The 17,845-nt window shown below is 37.0% G+C and overlaps 1 protein-coding gene and 1 non-coding gene across 6 annotated transcripts in view; one reads left to right on the top strand and one right to left on the bottom strand.

Moving 5' to 3' along the window:
• Window positions 1–17,845, top strand: part of robo2 (roundabout, axon guidance receptor, homolog 2 (Drosophila)) — a 748,943-nt gene that overhangs the window by 674,961 nt on the left and 56,137 nt on the right. For 4 of the 5 annotated variants that reach the window (XM_039745871.1, XM_039745870.1, XM_039745869.1 and 1 more), the window contains one exon: window positions 10,454–10,610. In XM_039745871.1, coding sequence (XP_039601805.1) covers window positions 10,454–10,610 — 157 coding nt within the window. Of the gene's footprint in view, window positions 1–10,438; window positions 10,611–17,845 lie in introns of all 5 variants that reach the window. The other variant, XM_039745867.1, reaches the window with a different exon arrangement.
• LOC120524714 lies at window positions 9,474–9,627 on the bottom strand. Its single transcript, XR_005632834.1, has one exon. It is a non-coding gene; the product is annotated as a 5.8S ribosomal RNA (ribosomal RNA).

Raw genomic sequence — 17,845 nt, 5'->3', positions numbered from 1 at the left:
TTCTTCTTATACAAAGAATTCAGGTTTTTTCCAGAATTGGCATCATGATAGTATGTTTGCTTTCCTCTTCTCTGATTACACAAAGATTTTCACTTATGCTGTATATCTGAACTTTGTGTGTGTTTTATATCACTTTTATTGTTTGATAGCTTTTGTGCGCAGTGGTCCCTTCAGTGCTCTGAGCCATAATGAGAAGAGCACTACACCAATGTTAAAATTGTTGCTGTTATTAATACATGATATGCTGGTGTACATTTTATAGCATTATGATATTTACAATATATTATATGATGATATTTGTGTACAATATTGATAATGGGATTCTTATTAATAATATTAATAATAGAATTATTATTCATATATCTGACAATGGGGTGCAATGGTTTCTGCTGTAGCACACACCTGCAGTGTCCTTGGTTCAAATCCTGGCTTGGTTTACTATCTCCATTGAGTATGCACATTCTCTCCATCTCTGCACAGGCTTTTCTTTGGGAGATTTTCTCCCATATATCAAAAATGTTAACATAACATTTCAGATCCTCTTAATTCAAGTTAAGGACATGGGGGGACTAGAGCCTATCCTGGAAGTACTGAATGCAATGCATGTAATAGCCCTGAAGAGGCCATCTGTTCATCTTAAGGCCCAGTCACATACATACCTGCATTTAGTTTGGAATCACCATTTAACCTCACTTCTTTGGTGATGAACGAAGAAAATCCACAAAGGTACCATAGATTTACTTAGACCTACCTATCTAGACAATGATTAGGTGCAAAGTGCCAGCCCAGGTTGCTGAATCATTGAATCAGTTGGAGGCACATGATTCGCTTTCTTTTGATTCTTGGCCCGATTCACTTCCCGAGAACAAGGCGGACGATTCTTCTTAATTTGATTTGCATATTGATTCATTACCCAAGAAAGAGAGAGATGATTCTTATTCATTTGAATTCCAGGCTGAATAATTACCCAAGAATGAGATGCTTGGTGCTCATTCATTTGATTCACGAACCTAATCATTCACTTATATTATTAATTTAAATTTTTTTATCACGTTTTGTGCTTTCAAACAGAACAATATCATATGATATGCATTATCGTCATGTTTCGTATGTATTTGTGATGCAACACATGCAGAGTGGACCAATGTTTTTTTATTAATCTTATTAATGAGTAGCATGAATCAAATTAATCGAACAAATTGATTTACTTAACAGGTATGTTAGAAAGCATCAGATCAGTAAAATGAATCAAAAAGTTTACATTTCACTTTTGTTTGTCCAGTATTGAGTTTAAAATCGATATTCCATCTTATTATATACCAGCTCATCTTCATTTGTATAAGAATCATCCCTACTTGCCTGGGGTTCTGCATAATCGCTCAAATTTTCTCATGCCTAGCATCCTGTGTTTGTTTTGAATGCAGATTAAGGGTTGGACAAGGTGGAAGCACGTGATTTAAGATTACAACTTGTACTGGGCACTATAGTTTTTTAAGGAGACAGCTCGTTCTTAAGGATCATACTGGCATGAACAAAACTGGTGCGGTGAGAGCTCCTTATCGTCAGTTAATTTTTGGCATATTTCCCAGCCATACCCTAGAAAACGTGTTTGTTCTAGTTTCGCTACTGCAAAAACATCAGAAGTGCACTGATAATACACTATATGGTAGAATGACAAGTAAGGGTAATACATAAATACAAGGGTGAGTCAATAATCAACATGGCTGTTCTATTCTCTGTTTGCAACAATAAAAGCATTAATCTGCTTTATACGGCGTGAAGGTGTACCAGGGTTCAAAATCCTTGTTGGTTTATCAGAATATTGTTGCGGACTTACCTAATGTTATCGTCGACAGTGGATGTGGACAAGAGTCTGGCTCCATCTTTGTTCAGCCATTTTTTAACTTCTCAATCTTGTCCAGGGTATGACGTTAATCTACATCCAGCCCTGCATGTAGGCCTTCCAACCTGCAGTGAAAAACCTGGGGGTTGGTGGCAGAATTGGCACTCCTGCCACCATAAAAAACCTCACATTGGTTCCATTCCATCTGAGCGAGTGCGGTGCTGAGGTGTCACTCGTTGCATTGCTGCTCTCGGGTCCTAATCTGGGATCCAGGGTTGATTTGTCATGTGGTGGGTGCGGCAATGTGCTGTATCAGTGCCTGCTCCTAACCTCTCTCTCCTCTCTCAATCCGTTGGAAAACTCTCTACCATGGTAAAGCACAATCCAAGTCTTCCATGGATTTCGGCCCTTGGTATACCTTTGGCCTAAAAAAGCGGATCACTGCTAGCTGCTCTTCTTTGGTACAAACAGAGATCACAGTGGCTATGTTTACTGCTAAAAAACAAGAGAAACTGACTGATCAAGGTTGAAACCTTAGGGATGTGACCACAGACACACCATGTTTCCAAATAGTCGAGGGAAAACTATACAGCCAAATCAAATAAAATGATTGCAAAATTGCGAATAATTATCGACTTACCCTCATATAAATAAGAATGCAAGAGTATAAAATTAAAAACATAAATAACAAATCTAACATGTACCAGACAGATGGAGATGATGAAAAATAATTAGTAACATTTGAAAGTGATTCTTAGTTCGGGTGCTTACATAATGGAGATTCTGCCACTTGCAGTAGATGAGTTAATAATATATTGTGTTTGGATTCAAATTTTTCTGATCTGGTGCTACATAACCTCAGTAAGTGGATTTTCTAACACAATGGGAAGTTCTTTCCTTAGATATCAGTTGTCATAATAAATAAAAGGTATTAATATTATATGTATTAGAAATGTCCTCTATAGATGAAAGCATAGCCCTCCGTGATCAAATCAGTGAGTGATCACTAAGAGTATTATTTTCTAAAGAGACCATGACTATAATTTTTGGACTTTTCTGGTAAATCAAAGTAAAAACATTGAAAATTGTCTACTATCTTATTCATGATATTTCTCTATGGTGGCACACTATAATTTATTTGAAACATCTTATGGTATGATACAATAGGCCACGTCATTGCTCACTTTGCTGTATATTTACTGTATTTTAATACTTGTATGACTGTAATATTTAATTTTTCCAGCTCCACCATGTTTCCTGTCTGTTTACTTTGCTGCGTGAATGTCATCAGCACACAGGGTTAACGGACGTGTTTGCTTCTCCCTCTGAATATATGAAACAGAGCTCTAAGTTTGATAACATATACAGCAGGCGTAAATTACTACTGCAGTTAACAATTTGGACATTGGATGGGATAATATCATGTGTGCCTCAAGAGAAGGAAAATAACATTCATTTACGCGTAAGTTATATGACACCTTATGTTTCAGCAGATGTTGTTAGGATCGCCTGCCCTTCTCGCGTTTGCTGATCGGTTTTGGTATTCATCTGAATACTGTAATTCACTCAGTCCTTGACTGCTCTGCTTCTTCAAACTTCTCCTGCCTCCTCCCAGCTATGGCAGCTTTCTACACATGACCTTCATCAGCCTGATAGATGACGTGCTATTAACTCGTCAGCCGCAGAGTTTCATTTGTACTCTCACTGCCAGAAATCGCATTCTCACAATGTTTATCATATTTTTCAGCTTCCAGCACTGATTCAGTTATATTGAAAAGCTGAGCACATTGAAAGATGGATAGTAAAGAGAATTTCTCTGCAAAAAGCTAATAGTCTAGTGTATTACTAATATTCTAAATTAATTTATTTCTCATCTAATTAGAATTGCTACAGGACATAGTGTACTGCATATGAATGTGGTTAGTGCCATTAATATGGCTTAACTGTAGCTTTTGACTACCATTAACGACATCCAGTGTGAAAAGGAATGTTATTTGAAATTATGAAGTCTAGGTAACAGATGCAATTGTCTCCACTCCCAAGAGACCTGGGTTCTAATCCTGGCCGGGTCTCTGTCTGTGTGGAATTCGCACAGTCGCTCTTTGTCTTCCTGGTTTTCATGTGAGCACTCCAGTTTTATTCTAACATTCAAAAACGTGCCTGTGAAAATAAAGGGCGACTCCATCAGAATGAATATGGGGATGTCTGCCCTGCCAGGCAGTGGTCTCGTATCCTCTCCTGCCTTGTACCCTGCGCTGCTTCTGTGTGCTCTCTGTCTCCGAATGGAGTTTCACTTTTAGTTTGTCCCCAAAGATGTGAAGGTTTAGGCTGATTGGCCACTCTGAATGGCCGCGTCATAAGAAACGGGTTTGTGTGTGTGTGTGTGTGTGTGTGATGCACTGACATCCAAGTTTCATGTGTCTTGTGCCCGGTGTTGCAATTTGCATTGGAAGAAGTTGGTGTGCATTTGCAGTGCTTGTTCCCAGATTCAGATTAAAACTGTGGTTCTTCTTGGAATTATTTTGTTCTTGCCACATTTTTGCTCAATTTTTTTGCTTATTACTACATTACTCTACAACATAGAACAATATGGACATTACATCTGTGAGTAGGGGTTGATGGATATGATGATTAACATCTCCTGGTCTTTGTGCTCCTCTCTGATAACATGAGCTTTTAATAGATAAGGAAGCTTACAGAAGCAGGTTGGAGCATAAAGCTGAAATTCAAAATAATACATATTTTTTATTTAAACTTGAATTTATCCACTTTAACCATTAATAATTCTTGGAAATGCCTTGAATAGGGTATTGAAACGGCTATTCAAAATGTTCATTTCACTCCATGTCTTAGAAATGAATAAAAATTTGCAGCATTTATTTGACTAATAATATCCATGTTCCCGTCTATGACTACACTTTGTACAGAGCACTAAGAAGGTCAAGCATAATAGTTTGAAAGTCATCTTTTTTTCCTTTTTTTAATATATTTTTTTTCTCTCTTCTCCAGCTGTCTCATTGGTATATTTTAGCCATCTGTTACCTATTGCTTATTGGTTGCCTGCCTAAATAAAACATTTGATTCAAACATACTTAACAGATTGTGTTTTTACTAATTCATTAGTGATTCTTTGGCAAAATACTGGGAAATATCATTTTTTTCTTGTTTTATGCAGTGTACTAAAAATTAATGTGTCTGTTCAGCTTTTTTGGCACCCTGGTGTTTGCAACCTTACATTTTACACTTCTAATACATTACACGATTAATAAGGCCCCAGAACGCCAAGAAAGATTAAGCTGGTTGTGAGAATTGATGGATGGATGATTACTCATACAGAACCTCTGATTTCTAACCTGGAAAGATGGGAACATTAAAGCATTTATTATTATTATTATTATTATTATTATTATTATTATTTCTCACTTGTCAGTATATGTTCTGGGATACACTCACCAGTCCATGAGGTTAATAGGCCTGCTCAGTCCCTATTGAACAAGATCCATCTCACAAGGTGGTTCCCTTCCAGCAATATCCTATCCTTTGGATGGATGGGTGGAAGTTGGTTGTTTAGATAGATAGATAGATAGATAGATAGATAGATAGATAGATAGATAGATAGATAGATAGATATGAAAAGCACTATATAATAGATAGATAGATAGATAGATAGATAGATAGATAGATAGATAGATAGATAGATAGATAGATAGATAGATACATATGAAAAGCACTATATAATAGATAGATAGATATGAAAAGCACTATATAATAGATAGATAGATAGATAGATATGAAAAGCACTATATAATAGATAGATAGATAGATAGATACTTTATTAATCCCAAGGGGAAATTCATGTTAATGTTTTTCTTGGTAATAACAAGTTTTTTCAGCTGCTTGACCAACCCTTCCAGTCACAGAGATGATTGGGGTCTACTATTAACCCTGTTAAGGTGCCACATCTTTGATCTTAAGTTTTGTCACCTGCTTCACCAATGTTTTTGGTAGCCCTTAAGTCATAAAGATGATTTGAGATCTAATATTAACTATGTTAAGGTGCCATGCCTTTTACCTTATCCACAAGTGCCACAGAGTTATTCATTTTATCTGTATGCACCTTTCTGAAAGTCACAAATAGTGGCATTGCAAAGTTAATCATTTTATTATTATTATTATTATTATTATTATTATTATTATTATTATTATTATTATTTATTGATATTTCTCACTTGTCAGTATAAGTGCTGGCAAACATTCACCAGTTCTTGAAGTTAACAGGCTTGCTGAGTCCCCATCAGAACAAGATCCATGTCACAATGTGGTTCACGTCCTGCAGTAATGTCCTTTGGATGGATGGGTGGCAGTTTGTTGTTATTACCAAGTTTTTTCATCCGCTTCATCAATGTTTTCGGTAGTCCCCCAGTCACAGAGATGAGTAGGAGTCTAATATTAACTCTGTTAAGGTGCCACATCTTTAATACCAAGTTGTTTCAATTGTATCACCAAGGTTTTTGGTAGCTCTTGGGTCACAGAGATGATTAGGGGTCTAATATCAGCCCTGTTCAGGTGCCACGTCTTTGTTCTCTAGCTTTTTCGCCTACTTTACCAATGGTTTCAGTTGCCCTCCTATCATAATGAAGATCTGGGGTCTAATATTAACTCTGTTAAGGTGCCTGTCTTTGATCTCATCCCCAGGTGCCACATATTTATTGACTTGATCTGTATGCATCTTTTTGAGATTCACAGATAGTGGCTCTGCATTATGAATTAATTTATTAATATTATTGTTATTATTATTATTACTAACATTTCTCACTTGTCAGTATAAGTGCTGGGAAATGTTTACTAATTACTAATGTTAATAGGCTTGATCAGTTAGGAACAAAAACTTTCTTACAATGTGGTTCAAGTCTAGCAAAAATGTCCTTTGGACGGGTGGGTGGCAGTTACGGGTTTGTTCAGCTCCTTCACCAATGTTTTCAGTACCCCTCCATTTACAGAGATGAATAGGGGCCTAATATTAACTTCGTTAATTTGCCACGTCTTTGTTCTCATCAACAAGTGCCACTTAGTTGTTGATTTTCTCAACATAAATCTTTGTGAGATTCACAGATAGTGACGCTGCAATATCAAATGATGTATTATTATTATTATTATTATTATTATTATTATTATTATTATTATTATTATTATTATCATGATAGCAGCACTTTCAAAGAGTTAAGGTGTCTCCAGTGCACAGTACACGTGTAAGGACCATCTAGCCTCATACACAGAAAATGACTACTCAGTTCTCATTAACAAGAAACACGTACCTAAACAGAGTAACTTTTAAGACCTTCTTAATTGTTTTTCTAATAATTAAAATGATGTTATATATTGTAATACATTCTTATTTATATTTCTTGTCATGTTGGTCAGACAAGCAAGTTCTTTGTGCATTGTGGCAGTACAGTGACTACTGGTAATACCACCACTTCCACCTTATGTTGTCAGGATCAGGGCTGAATTTTGGGGTCTTACAGCCTTTTTCTATAGTAGGTGCCATTTTGCAGAAGCATCTTTAGGGTCGTATCTTGCATTTCTAGGGGGGTGGTCTCTGGGATTATTACCTCGAGTTCATCAGCAAGATGGGATAAAAGGTCAGCGGTTGCACCAAACTTTATCTACTTTATCTGCAGACAAATCCTTTAAACTCTTATAGAAATTCTTTCTTTGTTATTGATTTTCATATTTTGCCTGGTTCGCAACTTCTTGCCTTAATTTTGACTCTGATTCTTGCCAATCATCAGGATTTCTGTTACTTCTTTTATATTTTATTGGCTTTGTTTTGGCTTTTGCACACATCTTCAGGTGCGACTCAAAAATGACTGATCTCTTTCCTGCTGAGCCAGGACACATATCAAGGGTAGATGAGGGATACTGGAGGATGCTAGGTCCTGTAAGTGTTTTGGGTATACCAGAAAGGAGGCCTCCAGAGAAACACTTAAGAGATTACGATTCTCAAGGTGGATCTCTTTTAACATCTACACATGGTGTTTACAGTGCAGGAAACCCAGCATATGCTATGTGGGTGCCAGGCTCTCCTAAAGAGTGGGACTGATTAGAGGTCAGCACAACTTGTTTGGGTTAGAAAAGACATTCTGTGTGTTTACCCATGATACCCAGCTACTCGAGAGGAAGACAGAGAGAAACCTACTCATAAGCTGCTCTAGATGCCTTGATTGGGATCTGCACTTCAATGCTGTCAGAGGTTACCAGAGGGTGCTCTGACTTACGTTTAATAAACCCATTTTATGGCAAGACTCAGAAGTTCAAGTTGAGCTTCAAATTAGTATTTTGAGCATGGGAAAACTGATATATAAATAAAAGTAATTATCATTATTATTATTTTCTTTTTGTTTTCCTAAATTTGTGCTGGATGTTCTTTACCAGGAACCCACCAGGATCCTTACAGCTTACATTACAAAATATGTGGGCAGTTCTGAGGGGGGTGATCTTCTGCACTTGGGTGGCATTGGCTTTACCTGGCAGTTCTTCAAGATACAGTATTTTTGGAGTGGTAGTGAAGAAGGTCTACGTGTTCCAACTATAACCGGAATCACGTATGTGTCCCACATGTGCAGGATCTCAATCTCAAGGTCTTTGTATTTGCTTAGTTTTTCTACTTCTTTGAGTGAGATGTTTATATCTGGAACAGCTTTATCGATGAGTAGACATCACCTCTTGCTTTTATCATGGCGATTGATGTCCAGTTGTTTGTCTACAATGGTATGATCGATATTCACAGTCATATTGTACATAACAGTGGTGTTCTTTGTCTCAGTGAACATTTCCAGCTGGTGATTGTACCAATGATCACGCAATGGGAGGCCAAACTCATAGAGCATTGAGCAGTGTGGGTAACTAGCCATTTAATTGTGTTGGCGAGTGTATTCTTTTGGCATTAGCACTCAGCATCCAGCAACAATATGACTGATGTGCTGTTATTGTCGCTGGCATTTCCTGCATTTAATATCAACATCCATCTTCAAAATATTCTTTTGATGATAGCATGTGTGAAGTGCCATTCAGTCGTCAACTCTGCAGCCTGCTGAAGGTCAGTTTCTTGAGGACATAGTTGTTCAATTTCAGTCTATAGAACTGACCATGGAGTGGTTTCGGCCAATTGTGGTTGAATTTTTCATCGATTAGCGAAGCTTTTGTCCTTCTCCTAATGAACTCAATACTAGATGCTATTGTCTGAGGTAAAGTATTGTGCTTGAAGTATTGGTGCTTGGTTATTTTGTCTAGACAGCACTTCCTCTTATACATTTTAGTTTCTTTTATTATTATTCATTTTAAATTCCAATTTCTCGTTCACATGTACAGAGCGCAGTTATATTTCACTTACATTTCTGACCAGTATGAAATGCTTCCTTTTGGGCACATCGTTATAAAGTTTACAACAACAACATTTATTTATATAGCACATTTTCATACAAAAAAAATGTAGCTCAAAGTGCTTTACAAAATGAAGAATAGAAAAATAGAAGACACAATAAAAAATAAAAATAAGTCAACATTAATTAACATAGAATAAGTAAGGTCTGATGGCCAGGGTGGACAGAAAAAACAAAAAAAAAAAAGGCGACCCTCAGACAGGCGTGGCCCCGGGAAGGACCCGGGGCCACAAGGTGCGTTCAAAGTGTCGATGATCAATGTGTCCTGCAATTCACATTAGTTCTCGCAGCTAGCTGCGTCTTTCATCGACGCACGAGCCGAGTGATCCACCGCCAAGAGTAGAGTAGTTTACAGGCAGAAAGAATAGCCAGACTTTGAAGAAAGTGAGGAGGTGAGAGAGGGAATGTTTGGTGGTATGAGGACATCACCACCTAATGAAGAAGGCGTACCCATTGGTGCAGCAGGGGTTTCATACCGATTTCGTTTTCTCCCTCTGCTTATCCATCCTTGTGCGTGTGTGTGTGATGTTTCATATAAAACACTATTCTGATACTGGTAAAAACATCACTGTGCATTCTCTTACTGTAAAATAATGCTGTTCTCCTACAGAAACTTTGAATAAATGCGTTGAATAATCTTGTCTCCGATCAATTTTCTTTTATCAGTTCCTTTCTCAACACATCTTCATGTTTTATGCAGAACAACTCTGTTAGTGAAATATTAAATAAAGAGGAATTAACCGCCATAACTTACAATTGTGACAGAAAGACTGAAATGCCTTCTTAACCACTTACTAATGTAGAAGTTGGCCACTTTAAATTTAAAGAGCAGTTACCTTTAGAATTAAGAAGATAATGCATTTTCTCTTCTTTGGATCAATAGTTGCTTTTGACTCTAACAAAATTAATCAATAAAACTTTGCTCTGTATTTGTCAGGAAAATGCTAAATGGATGGCTGACCTTTTGACAATTCCTTAACGCAAATCCAAATATAATAAACTTTCCACCAAGCATCAAGTAAATTAATGACCGGAATGTTATTTTAATGAATGTACTTGATGTTTTATTAAATCACATGCTGAATGTAGCAATATAACAGTGTGCTTTAAACTTGATCAACCCTAATATTATTAAGGAACTGAAAATTATCAGATTTTTCATTTATAGGTGGAAAAGGTGGGAAGAAAAAGAAAACTAAGGGAGGCTCTAAACCACAGAAGACAAATGGGTCCAACTGGGCCAATGTTCCCTTACCTCCTCCGCCAGTTCAGCCCCTACCAGGTACAGAGCTTGACCATTATGGAGGAGACCATCATGAAGTCGGGTAAGAATTTACCTCCCAAATACAACATTCATTTAACATTTATAGCTAGTTAGTAGTAAAATATTCACATGTTATTACCAGGTAGACAGATGCAGCCCTGTATAGGGGACTGCAGGTTAACAGAAAATAATTGTGAAAAGAAATGCATGATGGCCAAATAAATGGTAATTAGACAGGCCATATTAGCTTGACTAACACAAGATCTAAGAAAAGTGTGCATAAATGGCTGAACAATGGCCCCTAATTTGTTTAAAAATCATACATTAAAATGTATTCTATATTGTAGTATATTGTCACCTTATTGACCACTGTATGTTAAACCATTTATTATGAATTGTATTGATAGATAGATACTTTATTAATCCCAAAGGGAAATTCACATACTCCAGCAGCAGCATACTGATAAAGAACAATATTAAATTAAAGAGTGATGAAAATGCAGGTAAAACAGACAATAACTTTGTATAATGTTAATGTTTACCCCCTCGGGTGGAATTGAAGAGTCGCATAGTGTGGGGAAGGAACGATCTCCTCAGTCAGGATGGTGACAGCAGTCTCTCGCTGAAGTTGCTCCTCTGCCTGGAGATGACAATGTTCAGTGGATGCAGTGGAGTCTCCATGATTGACAGGAGCCTGCTCAGCTCCCGTCGCTCTGCCACAGATGTCAAACTTTCCAGCTCCATGCCTACAATGCCTTCCTCACCAGTTTGTCCAGGCATGAGGCGTCCTTCATCTTTTGTGGTATAACCATAGGATTGCAATGTTCACGTTGTACATGCCTAACTTGATATTGCTGTTCATTGTAGCCCATAGGTTGGCGAGTCACATGATGTGACCCCTTCATGATGTGCACTTCATCATGTGCACAAAATTTTAATGGTTGCTTAAATTATTAACCCATCTAAAATTATATTTAACTGAAGGGTTTTGTTTCATTTGTTGTGTGCAATCAGTTATCCATGGCTATCTTGAAATACCCACAAAGCTTTTAACTTACCAAGGAAGACAACACAGATCACACAGAGAAGCATTTTTATCAATGAGGTTTACATGAATGAACTGCAAACGATTACAAAGTTAAATACAAAAATCATAGAACTTAACATAGGACTGAGATAGGTTTGATGAAATCCAAATAGGAAACACAGCCAAAGGGCGTCAAGTCTTACAATTCTCCTCCTCCCAACATGTTTGACAGAATTTTCCAAAGAAAAAGTTTATAGTTCTGAAGTTTACGGAGGCTCATATGGAAGACAAGATCAAGAAAAATAGTGTTAGAATTGTGGGCTTACCGGAGGGATGTGAGGATAATGATCCAGCTAGATTTAAAAATATATAAATATATTACCTTCTCTTGAATCACATGAGCTGGAGTTGATGTAAGTGCAATGTCATTATGCTTCCCCATCTTCCAAGTTGAAGCCACATACTGTATGTATACTGTATGCAGAGGGTGCTGAAAATCCTCTGGTGGAGACCCAAAGCGTTCCACAAACACTTGGGGGCCATAATTACTAGATAAAAAGGGACACTCTTTTGCAGGCAGAATATCTGCTTTTATCTTGGTTGGTTTATTGGGGAATACTGTATGTCAAATATTCTGGATTTGTTACTTTTTGACCTTTTTTTCTTGTTGAACGGTTTAAATTTGTATATAATTTTGTGGTATATGGTATAGTGTTTTCGTTTTCTAATTAGTAATTAAATATTACATTTGGATTATTAAGTTTGACATTTATAAATACAATATTATATGCGTAACAAAAAATATAACATACATAAATAGGGGCATTGCCAGGAATTTCAAAAGTAAAGGTTATTCCTATGGTACCTTGTGTAAAAGAAGAGAACAACACAGAAAAAGGTTTGGGGCCTTTCCGTGAACTCTGAAAACTGAAAAAGTTGGTCTTTTCAAAAAGACAAAAACAACATCTTTTTAGACAAAATTCCAAAAGAAAACTAACAGAAAATGGCCAAACTTCCTGTTATATGAATTCCAGGCAGGAATTGGGAGGTCCAGGATGTCAAGCAACAGAAGTAATGCCAGTGGTGGAATGGCTATCAATCTTCTGTTCTGCAAAGGGAGAAAGAGAAATGGCATAAGAACACAACAAAGACCCCTGGTTTGCTAGATACTTACCATCACCAGAGTCCTTAAGCTGTCTTCCTAATGCACGCTTGTGGCACTAGGAACTCAAGGGATATTCTACAACTTGTCATGATCAGCACTTGTTTGTGATCATTTTTGGTGTGCCTTCGTATTTTTTATTTTTTCGTGTTTGTGTTTATGTCATGGTATATGCTGTCACATAATTTTGATGTTATTCAAATTAGCATCACATGTGTTTCTAATGGTGTTTTCCTATTGCAACAATGCAGCTTTGCATCCACCAGTTTGTGATGTGGCAGTTGCCTTATTATTTAAGGGTGAGAGGTTATTCAACAAAGATAATGGAAAAGCACCCATGATTTCTTAAACAGTTTCTGACCAAGTTTTGTTTTGCTCCCTAAAATATTTCCTCGTAATCGTTTGAAACCTGACTGTTTCACATTCTTGATTTGTGGCGTAATGATTCCAAACCTCCGCTAGTCAATTCTAATCAACAAACGTAATTTTTAAAAGCTTATTCATTTATCGTACAACTACACAGTTTATTTCCAATTAAATCTGTTTAGAATCGTACTGTAATAGATGCCATAGTATATTTATTGCATGACAGTTCAATTTATTCTTAAAGTATATGGGGACCCCTCACTGTGAAACAAACGGTTATTCCATTTATCCCTTACATGTAAAATCAGAACTCTCAACCAGACATGTTTGCGATTCTTTTATCTTCATTTTATTCTGTTCTTGTTCACTTGTTAGTCAACAGCTTTACATCTCTGAGTCGGCGAAGCAGGTTGTTAGGGCTTTAAATTTTATTCTTGACTTTAAATAATGGCATAATCAGTCGAAAGCTGTTGCATGTTCTCTGGCCTGGTGAAAACAAATTTGTTTCACAAGGTGTCTGACACTTTAATTATTAGGAAATGATTGCATATAGCACAGACTGCAAGTATGCTTTTTAAAATATATTACTACATATTTATTAAGAAATAGTCATTTGGGGAAACACTTTTCTGTTAGCTAGCTATATAATTAAACACTAGGTAAAAAAATAAAGTGCGTTTTTAAAAAATGAATCATGTTACCTTCATATCATGTTTTGTTATTGTAGTTAGGTATTTATCAACACGATTTGGAGAAAATGCATCATCCATCCATCCATCCCTTATCCAACCCGCTATATCCTAACTACAGGGTCATGGGGGTCTGCTGGAGCCAATCCCAGCCAACACAGGGCGCAAGGCAGGAACAAATCCTGGGCAGGGCGCCAGCCCACCGCAGGGTACACACACACACATACACCAAGCACACACTAGGGACAATTTAGAATCGCCAATGCACCTAACCTGCAAGTCTTTGGACTGTGGGAGGAAACCGGAGTACCTGGAGGAAACCCACACAGACACGAGGAGAACATGCAAACTCCATGCAGGCATTAATAATTCATTGCCTCACAGCTCAAGGAACCCAAGTTCAATTCCAAATTCAATCATTAGGCTTTTACACTAATCATGGCACCAGAGAGTAGCAGTATATCCAATGTTGATTAACACACACAAGTAAGAATTTCACTTTATTTTATAGACGTCACAATAATAACCTTAGTGATTTTCCAGTGCAGAATTTTTATTTTTTACATATCTTAGCCAGTCAGTTGGTGCAATGCATCCATGAAGATGATCACCTAATGTGACATACCTAATGACTGAGGCCAACAAGTCTGTGAAAGGCAACAATAAAATCAAACCTGCTTGATTTTTTTCGTTTATAGGAGAGGCAGTCTGTATACGCTGGAGAGTTGACAACCAATAATTCTTTATTTATTTGTCACATACATAGTTATACAGGGCAACACGCAGTGAAATGCATCTTTTCGCATACCCCTTGGGATCAGAGCGCAGGGTCAGCCACTGTACAGCGCCCCTGCAGCAACTGAAAGGTTAAGGGTCTTTCTCAAGGGCCCAGCAGAGTAGCATCTCTTTTGGCAGTGACGGGGATTCGAACCGCCAACCTTCGGGATAACGAAATGCTCATCCAGAAATACAATGTGTATAGAATGTAGTGAATAAAGGTGAATAAAGGACACGCCTGTTTGTTCATACAAACTTAATTTAATCCATCCGATTATTGATTGATTTTCAGTTTAACTTTATCTCTGCCTGAAAATTACATGTTATCAAGGAGATGATGCAGTTTGGCAGAGTTCTCTCGCACTTGAGGATGTCAGTGGAAATAAAGGGGAAGTACATTTAAGACTGAAGCCAGGAAGCACTTTCTTTATGACAAAAGTTGTGGAACAAACCACCAAGACATGGAGTTGAAGCAAAAACCTGGAGAACCTTTAAGAAGAATCTGCATGAGATATTGGGACAGCTTAGCTATTAGCAACACAGACGGGCTTCACAGACTGAATGGTCTCCTCTCGTTTGTCAGATTTCTTATGTTCTTAATAGTGATATTTTTTCAATTTGTCTATGTCACGTTTTTAAAAGTCAACGTGATCTACCTTTGACTTACAGCCCATGCTTTAATCATATGACCGCTCAACAGATATGTCATTAAAAGAGGACAGTGATGGCAGCGATAATCACACAATTAAGAGACATTAAAAAGTGATAGATAGATAGAGAGATATTTGTTGGTACCCAGGGGAAATTTGGCTCTTTACAGAAGCTCTTTAAATAAATAAATACATAAATAAGTAGATAAGTAAATAATTAAATATACAAACAAACATTGGTGTGAACAAAGAGGAAAATTAAAACATCTGAATTGGCTGTGACAGTCCCAGTGAGGCATTATGCAGGCACATTGCTGTTGATATAAAGAGAGACCCAGTCGCATATCTTGACACACTTCTGCTGAATAATTCATTGTCTGAATGTCCTCAGTGATGGTGTGTCAGAGAGAGGATGTGCAGCATTCTTCATAATGGCACTCAGTTTTGATTTAATTATCCCCTTTTTTAATGACCTACAGGGGGTCCAGAGAGCATCCCATAACTGAGCCTGCTCTTTTAATTAGCTTGGTAATTTGGTGGGCCTCTCTTGAAGTGACGTTACCAGCCCAGCACACCACACTGGCCATCACAGTTATAGAAGATGTGAACAACAACATTTATTTATATAGCACATTTTCATACAAAATGTAGCTCAAAGTGCTTTACATAATGAAGAATAGAAAAATAAAAGACAAGATAAGAAATTAAAATAAGTCAACATTAATTAACATAGAATAAGAGTAAGGTCTGATGGCCAGGGTGGACAGAAAAAAACAAAAAGAAACTCCAGATGGCTGGAGAAAAAAATAAAATCTGTAGGGATTCCAGACCATGAGACTGCCCAGTCCCCTCTGGGCAATCTACCTAACATAAATGAAACAGTCCTCTTTGGATTTAGGGTTCTCACAGAAGGACTTGATGATGATGATGGTCACGTAGACTTCTGGGTTTTGATCCATCCATCATTGTTGGAGCATCATGATGCTTTGAGTAGGTGACAAAGAAACTGGATAAAGAAACAGAAGAGAGAGTCGGGGTGAAGGATGTCACATCCCACATTAAACACACGAAGTCTCCTAAGGAAAAAGAGCCTCCTCTGTCCTTTCTTATATGGATCCTGCATATGGCCTGAGGGTACAAATGGTCTCTTAATTGATGTTGTTATGTCTCGATTGTTGAACTCAGCCATGCACACTTTGAGCGCATTATAAAATACATTTTGTTTCCACACAACTACTGTTGATAACGAAAAACATTACTCGTACCCAACCGGTTATTCAAAACACAGAAATTCATTTTAAGTGTGAAAGTGTATCAAGCTTTCCATCAGCGTGTTAAATCTCTTCATTATCACATCTTCCTCCATTAACATAAAATTAAGAAGATGTAATTTAGAACTCTTTAAAACGAAACTGTCTTGTGATATAGACCTGTCATTTGGGTGGCAGTTAAGGTCTGAATTCATCGATTGTCTTTTGAAGATATTACTGTACGACTAGTTTTGTTCTTTTCCTTGTGAACGACTGTTTTGTTTGGTAAATACGAAAAATTTAAATAGTGAATTATCTACATTGGCCAGTTTTCCTTATTCTCGTGTTGGTTCAATGTGTTTGCAGTTGATCAAAATCAAAGTACCTGAAACAACACGGAACTGCTTGTTTTGTATTTGACACAAAGATTTAGAGTATTAAACATTTTTAGATTATCCTACTGATGATGTAAAAGATGGCCTGTAAAATTTGGCCATTTGAAACCAAATGATATATGACTGTTGTGTGAGTACCGTATATTGGAATCTTATTTAATCTAGTTGTGCCTTTACTCGAATGGGGTAATGAACCCAAATATACAAATAATCATTCTGCATTGTTATTGTGTTTTAGTAAAATTATACAACGTTCCACTCCGGCATATTAAGATGCCATGTGAAAATCAAATGAATAGTTTTTTTTAATTGAGGTTATTTATTTTTCAAAACAGATTTACTGTACGTCTAATGGCCTCGCATGTGTTTGGGGTATAAAAACAGGCTGTCTAAGGCTTGGTCATGAGATCTCCCACAAGAACAAGTTTAAGACAAAGAAATTGTTTCCATATTATCGTTTATGTTATCCGTTTAAGCCACCTTGGGATGATCTAAATGCTTGGAATCACAAAAAATTAATTTCCATTATGAGCCATGCATTTCTTAAACTATGAACACTGGGTAACTGACACTTATGCAAAATTGTGTCGGATTTCAATAATGCTTAGAATCATATGAAAAGATTTTTTTTTTTATGTCAGTAACAATTATAATTAAAATCCCTTAGATTCTTTCTTTCTTTCTTTCTTTCTTTCTTTCTTTCTTTCTTTCTTTCTTTCTTTCTTACCAAGCAGAGACAAAAAGAAATATACTAGCATAATACCCTGCCTGGTGATGGCCATAGATTTAATGTCTGAATTTAAAAATGCTGTTTCACGGTTCATTCCAGTTCTCATGATACCCTCTAGCCTTATGCTATAATTCAGTGCACCACAGGATTGGTCCATTAGTAAGCCTGTCATCTACCGACAGGACCTTCTACAAGCTATTAATGAGAAAGCAGTCCATTACCAGATTTTGATTCTTTATGCTATTATTCA

This window comes from Polypterus senegalus, chromosome 2 (genome assembly GCF_016835505.1).
Source record: "Polypterus senegalus isolate Bchr_013 chromosome 2, ASM1683550v1, whole genome shotgun sequence".
Classification (NCBI taxonomy): domain Eukaryota; kingdom Metazoa; phylum Chordata; class Cladistia; order Polypteriformes; family Polypteridae; genus Polypterus; species Polypterus senegalus.
The sequence above is the reverse complement of the archived record's forward strand: the minus strand, read 5'-3'. Positions and strand labels throughout refer to the sequence as shown.